The following is a 19105-nucleotide window of genomic DNA, read 5'->3' on the forward strand; positions in this document are numbered from 1 at the left end:
TGCGCGGCAGGTGAATACCCTCCGCCCTAATGGGTGAGGCCGGGGCAGGAGGAGGAGGCTCCAAGACACTTAGCCACGAGAGATCAAGGACCGTGGCCTGAGAACAGGCCGCAGCAGCAACAGGAGCCACCGCACGCAGAACAGGCAGCAAAAGGTGAGAAATGGGAAGTATAGGGGCGGCCAGGCAGTGAGTTACAGTATTATAACATATAATAATAGCATTGGCACCTCCATTGTCCGACACCAGAGGTCGCTATTCAAAGACATTAGGGAGTAGGACCCATGTGTGTAACAACTTGGGCACCAGCGCTGCTTCTGAGTGATGTAGCGTTGCGATACGCTGGTCACTCCGGCTACGTGATGGCGTCACGGCGCTGAGGTGCAGTCGTGACGTCACAGTCTTGCGTGATGAGAGTTGTGTGGCGTCAGGATTTTCTATAAGACCGGAGACCGGGAGCTTGTTGCTGGTGACATCTTAGCCGGAAGTGTAAGTAGTCCGGAAATGTGTCCGGGAAAGCGGGAATGTGGTGCAGTGTCTATTCCTATGGGAACTTACACGGGCCCCTTCTCTCTGTGACTGTATCCTCGTCTAGTGACACTCCCATACTGAGGCCTGTACTGTCTTCTCTCATAGTCTTCCCTCTACTCACAGCTCCCTGTATAACTCAGCCTGCAGCCTTGTGTCTTTATATGGTCACAGAACAACCCCTCAGTGACTTCTAATATCCTTATCATTTACAGTAGGGGGTACATTATCTCTTATAATACATGAGTGATACTCAGAGTTCCCTGTATAACTCAGCCTGCAGCCTTGTGCCTTTATATGGTCACAGAACAACCCCTCAGTGACTTCTAATATCCTTCTCTTTTACAGTAGGGGGTACATTATCCCTTATAATACATGAGTGATACTCAGAGTTCCCTGTATAACTCAGCCTGCAGCCTTGTGTCTTTATATGGTCACAGAACAACCCCTCAGTGACTTCTAATATCCTTATCATTTACAGTAGGGGGTACATTATCTCTTATAATACATGAGTGATACTCAGAGTTCCCTGTATAACTCAGCCTGCAGCCTTGTGCCTTTATATGGTCACAGAACAACCCCTCAGTGACTTCTAATATCCTTCTCTTTTACAGTAGGGGGTACATTATCCCTTATAATACATGAGTGATACTCAGAGTTCCCTGTATAACTCAGCCTGCAGCCTTGTGTCTTTATATGGTCACAGAACAACCCCTCAGTGACTTCTAATATCCTTATCATTTACAGTAGGGGGTACATTATCCCTTATAATACAAAAGTGATACTCAGAGTTCCCTGTATAACTCAGCCTGCAGCCTTGTGTCTTTATATGGTCACAGAACAACCCCTCAGTGACTTCTAATATCCTTATCATTTACAGTAGGGGGTACATTATCCCTTATAATACATGAGTGATACTCAGAGTCCCCTGTATAACTCAGCCTGCAGCCTTGTGCCTTTATATGGTCACAGAACAACCCCTCAGTGACTTCTAATATCCTTATCATTTACAGTAGGGGGTACATTATCCCTTATAATACATGAGTGATACTCAGAGTTCCCTGTATAACTCAGCCTGCAGCCTTGTGCCTTTATATGGTCACAGAACAACCCCTCAGTGACTGCTAATATCCTTATCATTTACAGTAGGGGGTACATTATCCCTTATAATACATGAGTGATACTCAGAGTTCCCTGTATAACTCAGCCTGCAGCCTTGTGCCTTTATATGGTCACAGAACAACCCCTCAGTGACTTCTAATATCCTTATCATTTACAGTAGGGGGTACATTATCTCTTATATTACATGAGTGATACTCAGAGTTCCCTGTATAACTCAGCCTGCAGCCTTGTGCCTTTATATGGTCACAGAACAACCCCTCAGTGACTTCTAATAACCTTATCATTTACAGTAGGGGGTACATTATCCCTTATAATACAGGAGTGATACTCAGAGTTCCCTGTATAACTCAGCCTGCAGTCATGTAATGTTAAAAAAGAAACACAGTGGGTGATACTCAGTGTGCATCTATGCTGCTGTATACAGTTCACACAAAGCTGTTTGGGTATAAACAAACAATCCACGCCTGTAAATAGATGAAAATGAGTAACATGACCATGTAGGTTTAGAGAGGGGAAGCTTCCTCATATGTTTAAAGGCCAAATATTTTAGCTTTAGAAAACAAATGACTGTATGAATCCTGCGGGTCCCCCAGTCTGTGTAACCCATCACAGCACTTGTGTAGGTTTGTTTGCTATAACCTGAAATTGACCTGCAGCTCCTGGTAGTTTGTCTTATTCATTTCCCAAACATTCCTGCTGACATTTACATTGGCCTAACTGTCAGCCCCCTGCACAGGATCAAAGGTCAGCTGTAGCCCTGGGCTTTTGTTTTCTCTTCTAACAAATACACTGACCTCACTATTAGGGCCTAAACCTTGGTTGCTAATGTGATGGCAGGCTGTCGCCATACGGGGGAAAATTGGCACTTGCGCTTGAGTTTGGAACTGATGTGGCCAGCAACTTGGGGCTGCATTTCTAGCCCCACCGGGTCAATGAGGGGGTTGCCCGGACTATATGAGAGCCAGCTCTAGGCTACAGGAAAATGCTCAGTAGAGGGTAACGTGGTGTCTCTGAGCTGCTGTAATTGTGCTGATACAATGGTTTCTGGTGTGTGTGTGTTGGCCCAATAATTACAACCCATATCTTTGTACCCTGGATGTCTATAGGTTCTCAAGGAGAAACAAACCCGTACTAGCAAAAACCCCTACCCTGCGTAGACCAACCTCCCTCCTCCCTTACAGCCTAACTGCCCCCGGGCAGATGCCCCTAATTTTTTTACTTACCCCTGACCCTCCGTGCAGATCTGGCATCGGTAATTCACAGACGACATGTTCTTTTTTCTGGCTTCTTCTGAATCTGAGTAGAGTTTCCACTCATTCACATTTGGAGTAAATTTCCGGTCCTGAACAACTATGCATTGAAAGTTACGAACATTTCCGAAACTTTTGTGACTTTTGTCGACTGCGCAGTCGTTCATTCTCAGATTCCGAAGAAGATGGCGTCCGTGAACTACCGAGGCCAGATCTGCACGGAGTGTTAAGTAAAAAATTAGGGGCATTTGCTGGGGGCAGTTAGGCTGTAACTAGGGGGAGGTTGGTCTATGCAGGGTAGGGGGTAGGAGGTAGGGTTTTTTTTCTAGTACGGGTTTGTTTCTCCTTTAAAGGGGTGTTTACCTTCCAACATTTTTTTCAGTTCAGTTGGTTTCAGAGAGTTCACCAGAAATAAAGACTTTTTCCAACTACTTTTTTATTTTCTGTGTTACCGTTCTAATATTGAAGTGGAAATCTAATTTTTCACCTATTTAAAGCTGCTCTGGGAAGGGGGGGGTGGTTGTTTACCCTGTAAACTGTTGATTGATGAATTTAGTTTATTCATTTTTTTTTGTCAGGATCCCTGAGTTTCATTACAGGCGGCTGTTAGAATTGATACAATAGTTGCTTATACTCCAGAGGTGCTGCTGCAAAATGTAGCGGCTCAATGTAGCCGCTCAGAATCTGCACGTGAATTACTGAGCTGCCAGACTCAAACACCAGCGACAGGGACATTAAACTTCAAACTTAAATTTTGGAAAAACTGTAAAAAATGGAAAGTAATTGAAAAAAGACTATTTCTGGAGAACAATCTGAAAACAACTGAACTGAAAAAGTGTTTGGAAGGTAAACAAACCCTTTAATGATGTTTGCTATAGGGACAGCGTGGCTATAATTGTTAAGCTCCTGACCATCTCAAACTTAAAGGGTTGGTTCACCTTTAAGTTAAAGGGATTATGTCATCGGAAAACATGTTTTTTTTTTTCAAAACGCATCAGTTAATAGTGCTACTCCAGCAGAATTCTGCACTGAAATCCATTTCTCAAAAGAGCAAACAGATTTTTTTCATATTCAATTTTGAAATCTGACATGGGGCTAGACATTTTGTCAATTTCCCAGCTGCCACTGGTCATGTGACTTGTGTCTGCACTTTAGGAGAGAAATGCTTTCTGGCAGGCTGCTGTTTTTCCTTCTCAATGTAACTGAATGTGTCTCAGTGAGACATGGGTTTTTACTATTGAGTGTTGTTCTTAGATCTACCAGGCAGCTGTTATCTTGTGTTAGGGAGCTGTTATCTGGTTACCTTCCCATTGTTCTGTTGTTTGGCTGCTGGGGGGAAAAGGGAGGGGGTGATATCAGTCCAACTTGCAGTAAAGAGTAATTGAAGTTTATCAGAGCACAAGTCACATGACTTGGGGCAGCTGGGAAATTGACAATATGTCTAGCCCCATGTCAGATTTCAAAATTGAATATAAAAAAATCTGTTTGCTCTTTTGAGAAATGGATTTCAGTGCAGAATTCTGCTGGAGCAGCACTATTAACTGATGTGTTTTGAATTTTTTTTTTTCCCATGACAGTATCCCTTTAACTTTTAGTATGTTAAAAATGTTGCCAATTCTAAAAATCTTTTCATTTGGCCTTCATTTTTTTGAAATAGTATTTTTAATTATTTCTTTTGACTCTTTCCAGCTTTCAAATGGGGGTCACTGACCCCACCTAAAAATACAAATGCTCTGTAAGGCTATGAATGTAATGTCATTTCTACTTATTATTATTACTCCTCTTTCAATTCAGGCCTGTCCTATTCATATTCAAGTCTCTTATTCAAATCAATGCATGGCTGCTAGGGTAGCTTGGACCCTAGCAACCAGATGGCTGAAACTACAAACTGGAAAGCCGCTGAATAAAAAGCTAAATAACCCAAAAAACCAATTGAAAATTGTCTCAGAATTTCACTCTCTACATCGTACTAGAAGTTAATTTAAAGGTGAACCCCTTTAAATAAAGTTCCCAGCCATGTAGTATGGGATGTGAGTGGGCAGATTGCACAGATTGATTGTTTAGTTGGTAGACTGAGATATCTTTATGGGCAATCCTCTGTTGTCTCCTTTGGTGGCCACTTCCTTTAAAGAAGCATCAGCCAATAAAAAACTATGCTGTTGCATTGTGGGATCTGGGCTCTCCAACAACAGCTGCAGGGCACCCATATCTGTCGGCGGAATGCATCTCGGCTCAATGCATCTCGGCTCAATGCATCTCGGCTCAATGCATCTCGGCTCAATGCATCTCGGCTCAATGCATCTCGGCTCAATGCATCTCGGCTCAATGCATCTCGGCTCAATGCATCTCGGCTCAATGCATCTGCACGTGAATTACTGAGCTGCCAGACTCAAACACCAGAGACAGGGACATTATACTTTCCAAAATTTAAGTTTGAAATGTAACCGTTTAGCTCCTGACCGTCTCGAACTTAAAGGGTTGGTTATCCTTGTGGGCCATCCTCTGTTGTCTCCTTTGGTGGCCACTTCCTTTTAAGAAGCATCAGCCAATAAAAAACTATGCTGTTGCATTGTGGGATCTGGGCTCTCCAACAACAGCTGCAGGGCACCCATATCTGTCGGCTCAAGGTATCTCGGCTCAAGGTATCTCGGCTCAAGGTATCTCGGCTCAAGGTATCTCGGCTCAAGGTATCTCGGCTCAAGGTATCTCGGCTCAGAATCTGCACGTGAATTACTGAGCTGCCAGACTCAAACACCAGAGACAGGGACATTAAATTTCAAACTTAAATTTTGGAAAGTATAACCGTTTAGCTCCTGACCGTCTCAAACTTTAAGGTTTGGTTATCCTTATGGGCCATCCTCTGTTGTCTCCTTTGGTGGCCACTTCCTTTTATGCCATCCATCGGCCAATAAAAAACAATGGTGTTGCATTGCATTGTGGGATCTGGACTCTCCAACAACAGCTGCTGGGCACCCATATCCGTCTTCATCTTTACTCTGTGTCCACAACAGCTGAATGCCTGACGTCTCCAAGAAGAACTAGTTCTTCAAATCACATTCTGTGGAGTCATCTGCCTAAACATGAGATTTCCTCCAAATCCACTGCCTGACGACAAGTCCTTTCTAAAGCCTTTTATAAGCTGTGCAGCTTGTGCATTGACAAGTCAATGAATAGACCAACTGCAATCTCCATTTGCCTCTGACACCCCTTTTCATTTTTCTCTTATAATAAGTATTCCGTTACAGCTCCGGAATTAAGACACCCGGCTTTTATCCCTTGTTTGTTTGCTAGTAGGGCACATAAAAAAAAAAAACAAATTGCAGCTGTCAAAGAAATTTGCAGTCGTCAAGTAGAATCGGTGGTGCTTGTCCTATCCCAGATTGGTAGACCGAGGCTATTTTAGGATTAATGTGCCTTACAGCAAAACATCTGACGCTGGATGATTCATCTCTGTTTTCGGAATGTAATAATTATATATGCATATTAGTGCTATCTCAATTGCCAAGTACTCATTCATGGCAAATCATTACAAAGTCAAATTGCTGCTAAGTGTTTACAAAGATGCACTGCCCTGTTTCGCCAGTAGAGGGGGGTCACTGTAATAGAGTTGATTATTTGTGATGAGCGAATCTGTCCCATTTCACTTTGCCGAAAAATTCTCAAAACTATGAAAAAATTCGCCAAACGCATTGAGGTCAATGTGCGTTTTTATGCGCAACATTCTTATGTGATCATTTTTCTCACTCCAAATGCATTAGTCAATGGGTGTTTATTCTTATGGCGACTTTTTTTCTCCAAATGCATTAAAGGGATACTGTCATGGGAAAACATGTTTTTTCCAAAACACATCAGTTAATAGTGCTACTCCAGCAGAATTCTGCACTGAAATCCATTTCTCAAAAGAGCAAAATGATTTTTAATATTCAACTTTGAAATCTGACATGGGGCTAGACATATTGTCAGTTTCCCAGCTGCCCCCAGTCATGTGACTTGTGCCTGCACTTTAGGAGAGAAATGCTTTCTGGCAGGCTGCTGTTTTTCCTTCTCAATGTAACTGAATGTGTCTCAGTGTGACATGGGTTTTTACTATTGAGTGTTGTTCTTAGATCTACCAGGCAGCTGTTATCTTGTGTTAGGGAGCTGCTATCTGGTTACCTTCCCATTGTTCTTTTGTTTGGCTGCTGGAGGGGGAAGGGGGGTGATATCACTCCAACTTGCAGTACAGCAGTAAAGAGTGACTGAAGTTTATCAGAGCACAAGTCACATGACTGGGGGCAGCTGGGTAACTGACAATATGTCTAGCCCCATGTCAGATTTCAAAATTGAATATAAAAAAATCTGTTTGCTCTTTTGAGAAATGGATTTCAGTGCAGAATTCTGCTGGAGCAGCACTATTAACTGATGTGTTTTAAAACAAAAAACATGTTTTCTCACACACCCATTTAAAGTCAATGGGTGTTTTTTCTTATGGAATCTTTTTCTGTCCTAATGCATTAAAGGCAATGGGCTTTTTTTTTGCGGCAAATTTTTCCATGAAGCAAACCTTTGCCACAGTTTTGCGAAAAAATTTGCACCTGGCAAATCCATGGCGGTTGAATAAATTTGCTCATCACTATTGATTATTAAGGTTTTTTTCTTTTTTCCTACTCTACTTTTTAGATGAGGTTTATGCTGCTCTTCAGCCGGCAAGGGAAGCTCCGGTTGCAGAAATGGTACGTGGCCATCCCGGAGAGAGACAAGAAGAAACTGGTTCGAGATCTCATGCAGACAGTGCTGAGCAGGAAACCCAAAATGTGCAGCTTCCTGGAATGGAAAGACTTCAAAGTTGTCTACAAAAGGTGAGGGTTCCTCATAGAAGAGGTGCCTTATTGGAGAACTAAACCCTAGATCTCCCTCCTCCACTGCCCCCTCTCACAACATCTGTTCTGTTGAAATGTTCTCCTGTATGTTGACCTGTAATAAATCTGCAGAGCTGAGCAGTGGACTTCAAAGGTGCCATCTTCCCCTGTCTTCTGATCCGCTTCTGACTACCAACATGGATCTTGCACTACCCTGCACAGTTTAATGTATGTCCTGAATCCGCTTTGACTGTACAAGCTCCTGCAAGATCCATATCTAAGAAATGACAGAAGAGGATCAGAAGGCAAGGGAAAATGGAGACTCGGCTGCTCAACTCTGTAGGTTTATGGCAGGTTGGCATACAAGGCATATTTTCAACAGAATAGATGGTGCCGGAGGTAGCCTGGAGGGGGTTGAAAATTTGCTAGGGTTTTGTTCTCCTTTAAAGTAGAGGTTTGCACTTGAGGGTGCCAAATCTCCAAGTGATTGTATTGACTTACCTGAAACCCCGGGCCGGTGCTCCTATCCTAGGCCAGATTGGGAAGAAAAAGCAGCCCTGGCAAAAGTATCAAAGCAGTCCATGTATTCACACGCATGCAAAGTATGATCTCTATTTCCAACCCCAAGGTTAACTAGAACTAGTCTTTATTATTAGATATTTTAAGAGTCCATTACCATATAATCCCCAGCAATATTATACACCCCATGTGCTGGAACTGGCCCTTGCAACAAATATCTCGCCCTAGTTTCTATCACAACTATTCTATCAGATGGATTAGTGGCCCTATACTTACAGTATATTCTAAATTTTCCTTTGTGAGCCCCCAGCTAGACCATGCAACCTGACAGATAAGAAGACTTTAATTACCATGTGAGTTCCAGGGCCAAAGTTTGGCAAACTTAAAGAGACTAGGCCGCCTCATGCAATTAATGCCACATATGACCGTTTTCCATATTCTGAGCACGGATCCTCCTGTTGCCAACATACAGTACCTATCATACGCATATGGGATTGGGTATATAGCAAGTAACTCTAATATTACTAACTGAAGTTGGTCAGAATTCCTGGTCCCGGCCATATGCTAGTACTGGCATGTGCACTAACAAATTCAGGAATAAGCTTAGCTGTGGCTGGCTGTTACGGACTCATTTACATTTCTAAAGTGAGTGATTCATTTACATATTAAAGACAGAGCTAATTAGCATTTTTAGGTGAGGGGTCCATTTACATTTTAGAGAAAGTGGCCCATCAGGCATTTGCCCGAACCCACAGATTGCCACTCTGGGCCTGCTCCTATCTGCAGAAAACTGCACCGGCCCGGGTTTATATCAGTGAGCACAACGGAGCAATTCTTTTCCTGCTTCCTCTTTCTTTTTGCGCAAAGCCAAACTTTAACTAAAAAGTCAGCTGTTTCATTCTACTGCGCATGCGTTTGGCGCGGGGAATTTGAAGAAAGAAGAAGCTGGAAGAGGATCTCTCCATGGTGCTCACTGGAAAAACCCTGGGCCAGTGCAGTTTCCTGCCAATAGGAGCACCCGTCTGGAGTTTCAGGTAAGCCGATACAATCACTTGGGGGTGCCTAACAAGTGCAAACAGACTTTCCTTCTCCTTTAAGGACAAGGAAACCTTTTGCTAAGTTGTTATGCAACCTCCATTAATTCTAGGATACTTTATGTTGAGTGCTGCCATGTTTTATGGCCTCCCTAGACGAGTGCACATATAACATAGAGGCTTTTCTCAGGTTTCTGAGCTGCAAATGTGCGGAATAGCACTCTGCATAAAGTACTCAGAGGTGGATTAAGAAAACTGCTGGCCTGGCAGGTGTGTTGCTTAAATCACTGGGAGGAGGCTAACTACTTGGTTCCCCCTTTAACCTCTACCACAGTGATCCCCAACCAGTAGCTCGTGAGCAACATCTTGCTCTCCAATCCCTTGGATGTTGCTCCCAGTGGCCTCAAAGCAGGTGATTATTTTTAAATTCCAGGCTTGGAGGCAAGTTCTGGTTGTATAAAAACCAGGTGTACTGCCAAACAGAGTCTCAATGTAGGTTAACAATCCACATAGGGGCTACTAAATGGCCAATCACAGCACTTATTTGGCAGCCCAAGAACATTCATGCTTGTGTTGCTCCCCAACTCCTTTTACTTCTGAATGTTGCTCACGGGTTCAAAGGTTGGAGATCCCTGCTCTACCAGATCTGGACTTTTCTTTAGTATCCGTCATTATATGTTACTCACAGCTCACACAACATAGAGAATTCCAGGGTCCCTTCAGAGGCAGCTCCCCACTCAGGGATTCTCTCAGAAATGTGGTTCTTTTGCTTACTGCTCAGAGGAACATTCTTTACAAAATATATAAAAGCATATATGTTTGCTTTGTTATGCGAAATATAAACTTTCATATCTAGGTCCATTTCATTTCTCTCTCTCGTGTTGCACACAGCAAGGAAATCCAGCAATAATTCTGTTGTATGGTGACAATACAATAAGGGGCAGATTTATCAAGGGTCGAATTTCAAATTTCTTTATGGTCAAAACTGTCAAATTCAACTAGGGAGTTATTCAAATTCGATTCAAGTTTTTTTAAAAAATTCAAATTCGATTTTCAAGATTAATCGTACTCTGGCCCTTTAAGAACTCAAATTGGATTATCGGCCACCTAAAACCTGCCATATTGATGCTGTAGTCAATGGGAGAGGTCCGGGGATCAATTTGGAGTTGTTTGCAGCTTTCCTGACATTTGAATTGAATAGAGTTTTCGCGTCGATTGCATTCACCCGTTTTTTAAATAAATTTAGATTGGTCGAATTTATGGGAGTTTAGGAGAGTTTTTAAAAACTCAAGTGATTTCGAAATTTGATCTTTGATAAATGTGCCTCTAAATGTATCCTCACTTCAATAAATGTAACCCTCCCCCCCATATTAAATACACAATTTTTAATGCTATGCTTTTCTTTGATCACTTACTGAGATTGTAAGCTCCACAGGGCAGGGAGGGCTTTCCCTTTGTATCTCTTAAAGGAGAACGAAAGCTACCAAAGCAGTTTATTGCCAATAGATAAGCTGCAATAGTGCAAGCTATAAGACTTTATTTATTCTGGATAGGGATGCACCGAATCCACTCTTTTGGATTCGGCCGAACCCCCGAATCCTTGGTGAAGGATTCGGCCGAATACCGAACCGAATCCGAACCCTAATTTGCATATGTAAATTCGGGGTGGGAAGGGGAAAACATTTTTTACTTCCTTGTTTTGTGACAAAAAGTCACGTGATTTCCCTCCCCACCCCTAATTTGCATATGTAAATTAGGGTTTGGATTCGGTTCGGCTGGGCAGAAGGATTCGGCCAAATCCGAATCCTGCTGAAAAAGGCCGAATCCCGAACCGAATCCTGGATTCGGTGCATCCCTAATTCTGTATAGGGATGCACCGAACCCCCGAATCCACTATTTTGGATTCGGCCGAATAGCGAACCGAATCCGAACCCTATTTGCATATGCAAATTAGGGATGGGAAGGGGAAAACATTTTTTACTTCCTTGTTTTCTGACAAAAGGTCACAGGATTTCCCTCCCTGTCCCTAATTTGCATATGCAAATTCGGATTCGGTTTGGCCGGGCAGAGGGATTCGTCCGAATCCTGGCTGGATCCCGAACCGAATCCTGGATTCGGTGCATCCCTAATTCTGTAGAATACTTTACCATACCTGAGTAAACAGCTCTCTGTTTAGGATACTACTGCCATATTAGCTTGGTGTGACATCACTTCCTGCCTGAGTCTCTCCCTGCTCACTCATAGCTCTGGGCTCAGATTAAAGCAGGAAGGGGAGGAGGGAGGGGGAGAGGAGCAAACTGAGCATGCTCAAGCCCAAGCCCTGGAGGTTTAAGTTGAAAACAGTAAGTCTGATACAGAAGCCCATGAGTACACAATAGAAGGAAAGAAATGTGGTGTTTGTTTTGACTCAGAGCAGCATTACTTTGAGGGGTTACTGGAGTATTTATATAGAGCTTTCTGATAAAGCTTACTTAATTTTAGCCTTTCCTTCTCCTTTAACAGGTAGCTCTTGGCCTTGAATGTAATTGTATATAATTATATATGTTCCATTATTGTCTCTTTGAATGCATTGTTTGAGTGTACAGTGCTGTGTATACATGTAGCACTATATTCATATATAAATGCACATACATGCATCTCACGCTGAGCTTTATGCTTCAATTTCCTCATCTCTAACCGTCTCTTTCCTACAGATACGCCAGCCTGTATTTCTGTTGTGCTGTTGAAGATCAGGATAATGAGCTGCTGACCCTGGAACTCATACACAGATACGTGGAGCTTCTGGACAAATATTTTGGCAGCGTGAGTGCTGTTCTGACCTAGACATGGGGGGTAGTCAGATGGAGCAGCTAAAGGAAAGTGTATGTACTCCGTGGGGGGCAAACCCTTCGTGCTTCCACTGTGACTAATCCCCTTCCCAGGCATTAATGTAATCTTTGCTAATTAGGTTTAACAGAGATCACAGTCTGTGCATGTAATCCTCACCTTGACAAGTCTTATTGCCATGTGCACTACTTTCTGCCCTTGTGTTTTTCATCTCGTCTGTCTATGATTTCCAAGGTTTGAAGGTGAACCACCCTTTAAGGCATCATATTAAAAATGTTGTGGTAGAGTGAATAACTGGTATGGGACCTGTTATCCAGAATGCTCGGGACCTTGGGTTTTCTGGATAACAGATCTTTCTCTAATTTGGATCTTCATACCTTAAGTCTACTAGAAAATCATGTAAACATGAAATAAACCCAATAGGCTGTCTTCGCTTCCAATAAGGATTAATTATATCTTAGTTGGGATCAAGTACACGTTAATGTTTTATTATTATTTTTTTAACTTGAATGGGGGTCTCCAAATAGTAAAGTTGTTACTCGCCACATTAAAGGACCAGTAACATCAAAAAAATGTTTTTTAAAAAAAGTCTTTATTAAGAAATAACTTACAGAAACTCTGCTTCGTGTTTTCTACAGAAAAGGCGAAAGGGCGACCATCCATTGAGCGGTGCTTGATTTCTCCTCCCTGGCTCTCTGCTGCTGGATAACTTTAGCTGCCACATTCTGTGCTTTCTGTAGTGCAGTGGCTCTTCCAGCATGAACTTGAAGCGGATCTGAGGTGCCGGTGTTCCTATGGGGCCATGATCTCTCTCTCACTGCTGTACAGGCTCAGGCACTGCTGAGCTGCAGGACTCGGCATCCAGCTGTTACAAGACTACAAGACCCTGCGTCCCACTGCCGGTAGCGCTTTGGGAGAAGCTGCCCAGCAGAAGGGACGGATGCATGGTGGGACTTGTAGTTTTTCTCCCCTGAGAGAAATAGAGTTGCAGCAGTTGTGCGCAGCTGTGAGGGCTCTAGGGCGCGCTACTGGTTGTCCCAGCAAACTGTGTGAGAGAACCCCCAAATACCCCCGGTCCCCCCTAAATTCATCGGTCCTAAATTCATCGGTGCCCCCTTTCCATGTCTTCCTTCTCCCCTTGCCACACAGTCGCCCTACAGGGAACTGACCCGGACTCACCTCCCCGGGCGGAGGGGGATCTTGTGGGGCCTGAGCCTGTACAGCAGTGAGAGACAGATCATGGCCCCATAGGAACACCGGCACCTCAGATCCGCCTCAAGTTCATGCTGGAAGCGCCGCTGCACTACAGAAAGCACAGAATGTGGCAGCTAAAGGATCCAGCAGCAGAGAGCCAGGGAGGAGAAATCAAGCACCGCTCAATGGATGGTCGCCTTTTCTGTAGAAATTCCAAAACCCACCAGCACTCCCTGGCCTCTCTGGTATAAGCTGGCCCGGTGCACAGTTAGAAGGGATCGGCAACCCTTAATAAAGCACGTTAGCAAGAAGAAAACCGGCACTCAGAGCTCAATGAATGCGGGCAAAGCCCTGCGTGTTTATTGCAACGTTACGTTGCTGACGAAGGGGTACGCCCCCGAAACGTAACGTTGCAATAAACACGCAGGGCTTTGCCCGGCTGCATTGAGCTCTGAGTGCCGGTTTTCTTCTTGCTAACGCCTTTTCTGTAGAAGACAGGAAGCAGAGTTTTTCTTAATAAAGAAACTATAATTTGTGTAGGTGTTTTTTTTTTCGTTGTGTACTAACAAATTTTTAAAAAATTTTTTTGATGTTATTGGTCCTTTAAGGAAGAGGCCCAGGTGAAAATACTATGGAGCTGGCACTCAAATGAAGGCAATCTTCCATCAGGTAGTTGAAGCAAAGTAAACCGTTTATTGTGTCCACAGCCTTATGTGTTTCAGTTTACAAACACTTAGTCATAGGCTATACACAGGTATTTAAACAAGTGTGCACCAATCAAAACAACACATCACTTAACCCAATGATCCAATCACCAGGCTCACAATATAAAGCAATCCCTATGTGCAGCTTAGACAGGTGCAAAATAGAGCTACACCCAGCTCTTGTAGGGTGCCATATTGGTACACCATAGCTAGATTTGAAGTTAGCCAGAGCCATGTGTGTACACCCAAATGTGAATATGAATAAAGTTTTACTGTTTTATTATTACAGAGAGAAAGGAAATCATTTTTAAAAATTTGAATTATTCAGATAAAATGGGGTCTATGGGAAAAGGTATTTCTGTAATTCTGAGTTTTCTGGATAACTGGTTTCAGGATAACCGATCCCGTACCTGTACTAGAATTTGTAGTTAGGCCACATGTTGAACGCCGACATCAAAAATATACGGTCAATTTAAACGACAAAGGACATCAAGCAAGCTGAGGATTCCAGGCTCAGACACTGTTTTGTTTGTCTCTCTGGCACAAAGAATTGTATGAGATCACAATTCAGAAAATGTGTTTTGCCGTATGGATAAGGCAAAACCCCCAAATATCACAGCCTTCATTCTGGTTAAAGGGGAATTATCGCGAAATTTAAAATCCAAGTATAGCTTCAGCATACCGAAATAAGAAACTTTCTAAATACAATCCATTAAATATTCTGTACCGTTTCTGAAATAATCGAGTTTATATTCACTATTTCTCTCTCAGCATCTGTTTCTCCTTATTCTGTCTTCATTCGGGAGTTGAGTGTCAGATGAATGATCCAATATATCTTATAGGGGGGCTCCTTTTGCCTAGAAGATGTATTAGAGCTCACTCTATTAAAATCACCAGACATCATGTCTCTCTACATGCAGAATTTTCGCAAAAGGCGGATATTTTGTTAGATTTTGTTTGTACTAGAAACAGTTATTTGTGTGAGCTCTAATACATCTGGTAGGAAAGAAAGCCCCCATAAGATATATTGGATCATTCATCTGACACCCAACTGCTGCATGGAGAGAGAATGAAGAGAAACAGATGCTGAGAGAGGGATAGTGAATATATAGTGAATAAAGTAGCCCCTTTTGTAAAATATAAGGATATTATAAGTTACAGAGGAGTTTCATGACCATATAAAAGTACGAGGCCGAAGGCCGAGTGTTTTTATACAGGTCATGGAACTCCGAGGTAACTTCTAATATCCTCATATTTTGCAACTGGGGGTACTTTATTTATTATAATACACAAGTTTCAGTGAGTCATGTGACAGAAATGACATCAGAACTCACCGTTTATAACTGATGACATCAGAACTCACTGTTTATAAGGATATAATTTACAGGATATTCATGGCTTTTGTGTATTATAAACTTGATTATTGCAGAAACAATGCAGAATTTTTAACTGAATGAAAGTTTCTTAATTCAGTATGATGAATTTAATATTCAATTTTCATTTTCACTATAGTTCCCCTTTAAATATGCAGTGTAACGATGACCTTGCGTATGAATTGAAATCAATGTACAGGTATAGGACCCGTTATCCAGAAAGTTCCGAATTACGGAAAGGTAATATAAAGATATGATTAATCCTTATTGGAAGCTAAACCAGCCTATTGGGTTTATTTAATGTTTACATGATTTTCTAGTGGACTTAAGGTATAAAGATCCAAATTACAGAAAGATACGTTATCCGGAAAACCTCAGGTCCCAAGCATTCTGGATCACAGGTCCCAATGCCTGTACTTGGAAGCAACCAGTGTCTGTTCCTATCTAACTTATCTTTGTACCCCCCATCCATCCCTTCCTTTCTTTTTTTGTTTCCATTACAACCTGCTTCTCCTTCTTTCTCGTTTCTACCTTTCTCTTGTCAGCTACTTTATTCTGTATCAGACTTAATTCTTTCTTTCCTACCCCAATCTCCATGCAGGTGTGTGAGCTGGACATCATATTTAATTTTGAGAAGGCTTATTTCATCCTGGACGAGTTCCTGATGGGAGGGGAAATACAGGATACGTCCAAGAAAAGCGTCTTGAAGGCAATTGAGCAGTCAGACATGCTGCAGGAGGTAAGGACAGGAAAGTAACATTTGCCCTTAAAGGGGAACTATCGCAAAAATGTAAATTTAATATAAGCTTCAGCATACTGAAATAAGAAACTTTATAAATACAGTCAATTAAATATTCTGTACCTTTTCTGAAATAATCACGTTTATGTTCACTATCCCTCTTTCAACATCTGTGTCTCTTCATTCTCTCTTCATGCAGCAGTTGGGTGTCAGATAGTCATTGATGGCTAGATCCAATATATCTTATAGGGGGGCTTCATTTCCTAGCAGATGTATTAGAACGCATTCAAATAGCTGATTCCAGTACAAACAAAATCTAACAAAACAACTGCCTTTTGCACAAATCCTGCACGTAGAGAGACATGATGTCTGGTGATTTTAATAGAGTGAGCTCTAATACATCTTCTAGGCAAAAGGAGCCCCCCTATAAGATATATTGCATCATTCATCTAACAAAATAACTGCCTTTTGCCCAAATCCTGCATGTAGAGAGACATGATGTCTGGTGATTTTAATAGAGTGACCTCTAATACAACTTCTAGGCATAAGGAGCCCCACTATAAGATATATTGCATCATTCATCTAACAAAATAACTGCCTTTTGCCCAAATCCTGCATGTAGAGAGACATGATGTCTGGTGAGTTTAATAGAGTGAGCTCTAATACACCTTCTAGGCAAAAGGAGCCCCACTATAAGATATATTGCATCATTCATCTAACAAAATAACTGCCTTTTGCACAAATCCTGCATGTAGAGAGACATGATGTCTGGTGATTTCAATAGAGTGAGCTCTAATACATCTAGGCAAAAGGAGCCCCCCTATAAGATATATTGGATCTAACTGTCAGTGAATATCTGACACCCAACTGCTGCATGAAGACAGAATGATGAGAAACAGATGCTGAGAGCAATAGTGAAGATAAACTTAATTATTTCAGAAACTGTACAGAATTTTTAATGGATTATATTTAGAAAACTTCTTTATTTCAGTATGAGAATGCTTTTTCATATTCGCGATAGTTCCCCTTTAATTGAAAGGGGGAGAGTGATCCGCGAGGGAAAGGCGCTTTATATTCTCTCTCACCTTTTCAGGTTACGTTTGCTTGTCTTTCATATCACTGACAAGTATTATTCTCCCATTTGTACGTACATCTAAGACCTTTGCTTGTGCCGTCTTTTTTTATGTCTCCGCTTGTTTTTATTTTGTTTTGTGTCTTTTCTTCCCTCCTTTGTGTCTCCCGCGCTCTCCTTGTTTTGCTCTTTCTTCCCCCCCCCCCATTCTCTGCAGTGGATGAATCACACATCTCTCTTGTCCTGTCACAGCTCACTGACTCCCACCCACTCGCTTTCAGAGCAAGAAATTTCTACACTGGAGTTCTGGTGGGAGGGAGAGGGGTTCAGGATGGCGGGGGTTAATGATGGGTAGATGATGTGCATTATATAAATGCAATGCAAAAAATTTTTTTTATGGAAATGGAGGTTTAATGAGAGAGTAGAGGCTTGCGGAGAGAGCATTTAGTGTGTGATCACGAGAGGAGCATCGTAAGTTTGATGTTGCGGCAAAGAGATTTACAAAAGGAGCAACAGTGTCCCTTAAAGCAATAGGAGACTGTGTAAAGGGGAAAGTTTAAGGTGGAGAAATTCATGTTTTAATCTGGCGAAAGAAGACTGAGAGATGGAGAAGGAAAGTGCTGAAGTGTAGGTTTTATAAGTGAGTACTGAATGACTACAGAACCGATGAGAAGGAGAAATAAATGCTGCTGTACACTAGGAAATCTAAAGAAGCTTTGCTTTAAGCGTATCTTTATTTTGATTTCTCTCCATCTGACCCCTGTACACTTGTTCTCTCCGTCTCTGCAGGAGGATGAGTCACCACGCAGCGTTCTAGAGGAGATGGGACTGGCTTGAAACACCGAGACCCCACATACATCCCCTCCCCATTACTGCGACATTCCCACCCTTCCCATCATTGCGACTCTTTAAACACTTCTCCCCTTCTTCCGCTCACACACTGACCACTGCCATTTAGGAGTTTGTATAGGTATGTGTGTCACCGTGTGTCGCCGCTTGTGTGTTTGTGCACTCTGCTGTCTGAAAGCAATGTGAAAAAGGGACCAATCGCTCAGCCGCACCTACTCCCGCTCAAGCACACACTCTCCATTCCACCAGATCATTCCATTTCTGTATATCCAGCTGCACAGATGAACTTGTTTGCACACTTGGTAATGGGCACTTGTGTTTGCCCCTTTATTTGCTCTCTGCCCATTGCTCTATGACCCGCAGCAGAGCTCAAGAAGATGCGGGGAGTTGTAATTTTTTTTTTAAGGGCATCCTTTCCTCCTTCAATAACTGACACGAGGACCCCCCTCTGCACGTTCTGGAATAAACATAGGTGCTGCTAATTTATCTCAGCCGTTGTATCTGTGATTTTGTTCCAAATCAACTCACAATGGTGTGTATGCTCCTGTGGTTGAAAGTGAGCACACTCCTAGTTGGCTGAGGAGCCTAGGAAGTGTAGTCCATGTGGTTCCAAGATGGCATGTGATTAAGCAAATTAGAAGGGGAGCCTTCCAATGTGAATAAATGAAGTTTTTATTGAAGCACTACATGTTCCGGACCACACGGGTCCTTCCTCTGGTGCAAGTTCACCAGTTCCTCTGGTGTGATCCGAAACATGTAGTGCTTCAAAAAAACAACATTTATTCACACTGGAAGGCTCTCCAGTCCTTTTCATTATATATGATACTGCTGTGGAGATGGCTACTCTACTAAACTGTTGAAGAGCCTGACTATAAGCCTTTTGGAGTAGGGGTCCCCAAACTTTTTTGGCCAGGGGACCAAAGAAGAGCCACATTTTTTTGCCAGGACCAGGGGGGTGTTCAGGGAGGGGAGAGGGTCGGGAGGGGTCCATTTAGTTTATTGTTCGGCGGCCCTCTTCAGGACTGTCCGCGGCCTGGTTTTGGCCCACGGCCTGGCGGA

The 19105-nt window shown here is 42.6% G+C and overlaps 1 protein-coding gene across 2 annotated transcripts; it reads left to right on the forward strand.

Moving 5' to 3' along the window:
- On the forward strand, positions 1 to 18537 carry ap1s1.L (adaptor related protein complex 1 subunit sigma 1 L homeolog). Of its 2 annotated transcripts, none has more exons than XM_018250850.2 (5): positions 1 to 154; positions 7558 to 7736; positions 11983 to 12091; positions 15988 to 16125; positions 17987 to 18537. In XM_018250850.2, the coding sequence occupies exons 2-5, from the start codon at positions 7558 to 7560 to the stop codon at positions 18032 to 18034; spliced, it is 474 nt and encodes a 157-aa protein (XP_018106339.1). In that variant the 5' UTR covers positions 1 to 154; the 3' UTR covers positions 18035 to 18537.
- Positions 18538 to 19105: the final 568 nt, after the last annotated feature.

This window comes from Xenopus laevis, chromosome 3L (genome assembly GCF_017654675.1).
Source record: "Xenopus laevis strain J_2021 chromosome 3L, Xenopus_laevis_v10.1, whole genome shotgun sequence".
In the NCBI taxonomy this organism is placed as follows: Eukaryota; Metazoa; Chordata; class Amphibia; order Anura; family Pipidae; genus Xenopus; species Xenopus laevis.

Excerpts from the sequence above, each read along its gene's own strand:
- ap1s1.L (XM_018250850.2), top strand. The coding sequence starts at position 7,558 with ATGAGGTTTATGCTGCTCTTCAGCCGGCAAGGGAAGCTCCGGTTGCAG. Across the intron at positions 7,737-11,982 it reads TTCAAAGTTGTCTACAAAAG|ATACGCCAGCCTGTATTTCT; the intron begins GTGAGGGTTCCT and ends TCTTTCCTACAG. Across the intron at positions 16,126-17,986 it reads AGTCAGACATGCTGCAGGAG|GAGGATGAGTCACCACGCAG; the intron begins GTAAGGACAGGA and ends CCGTCTCTGCAG.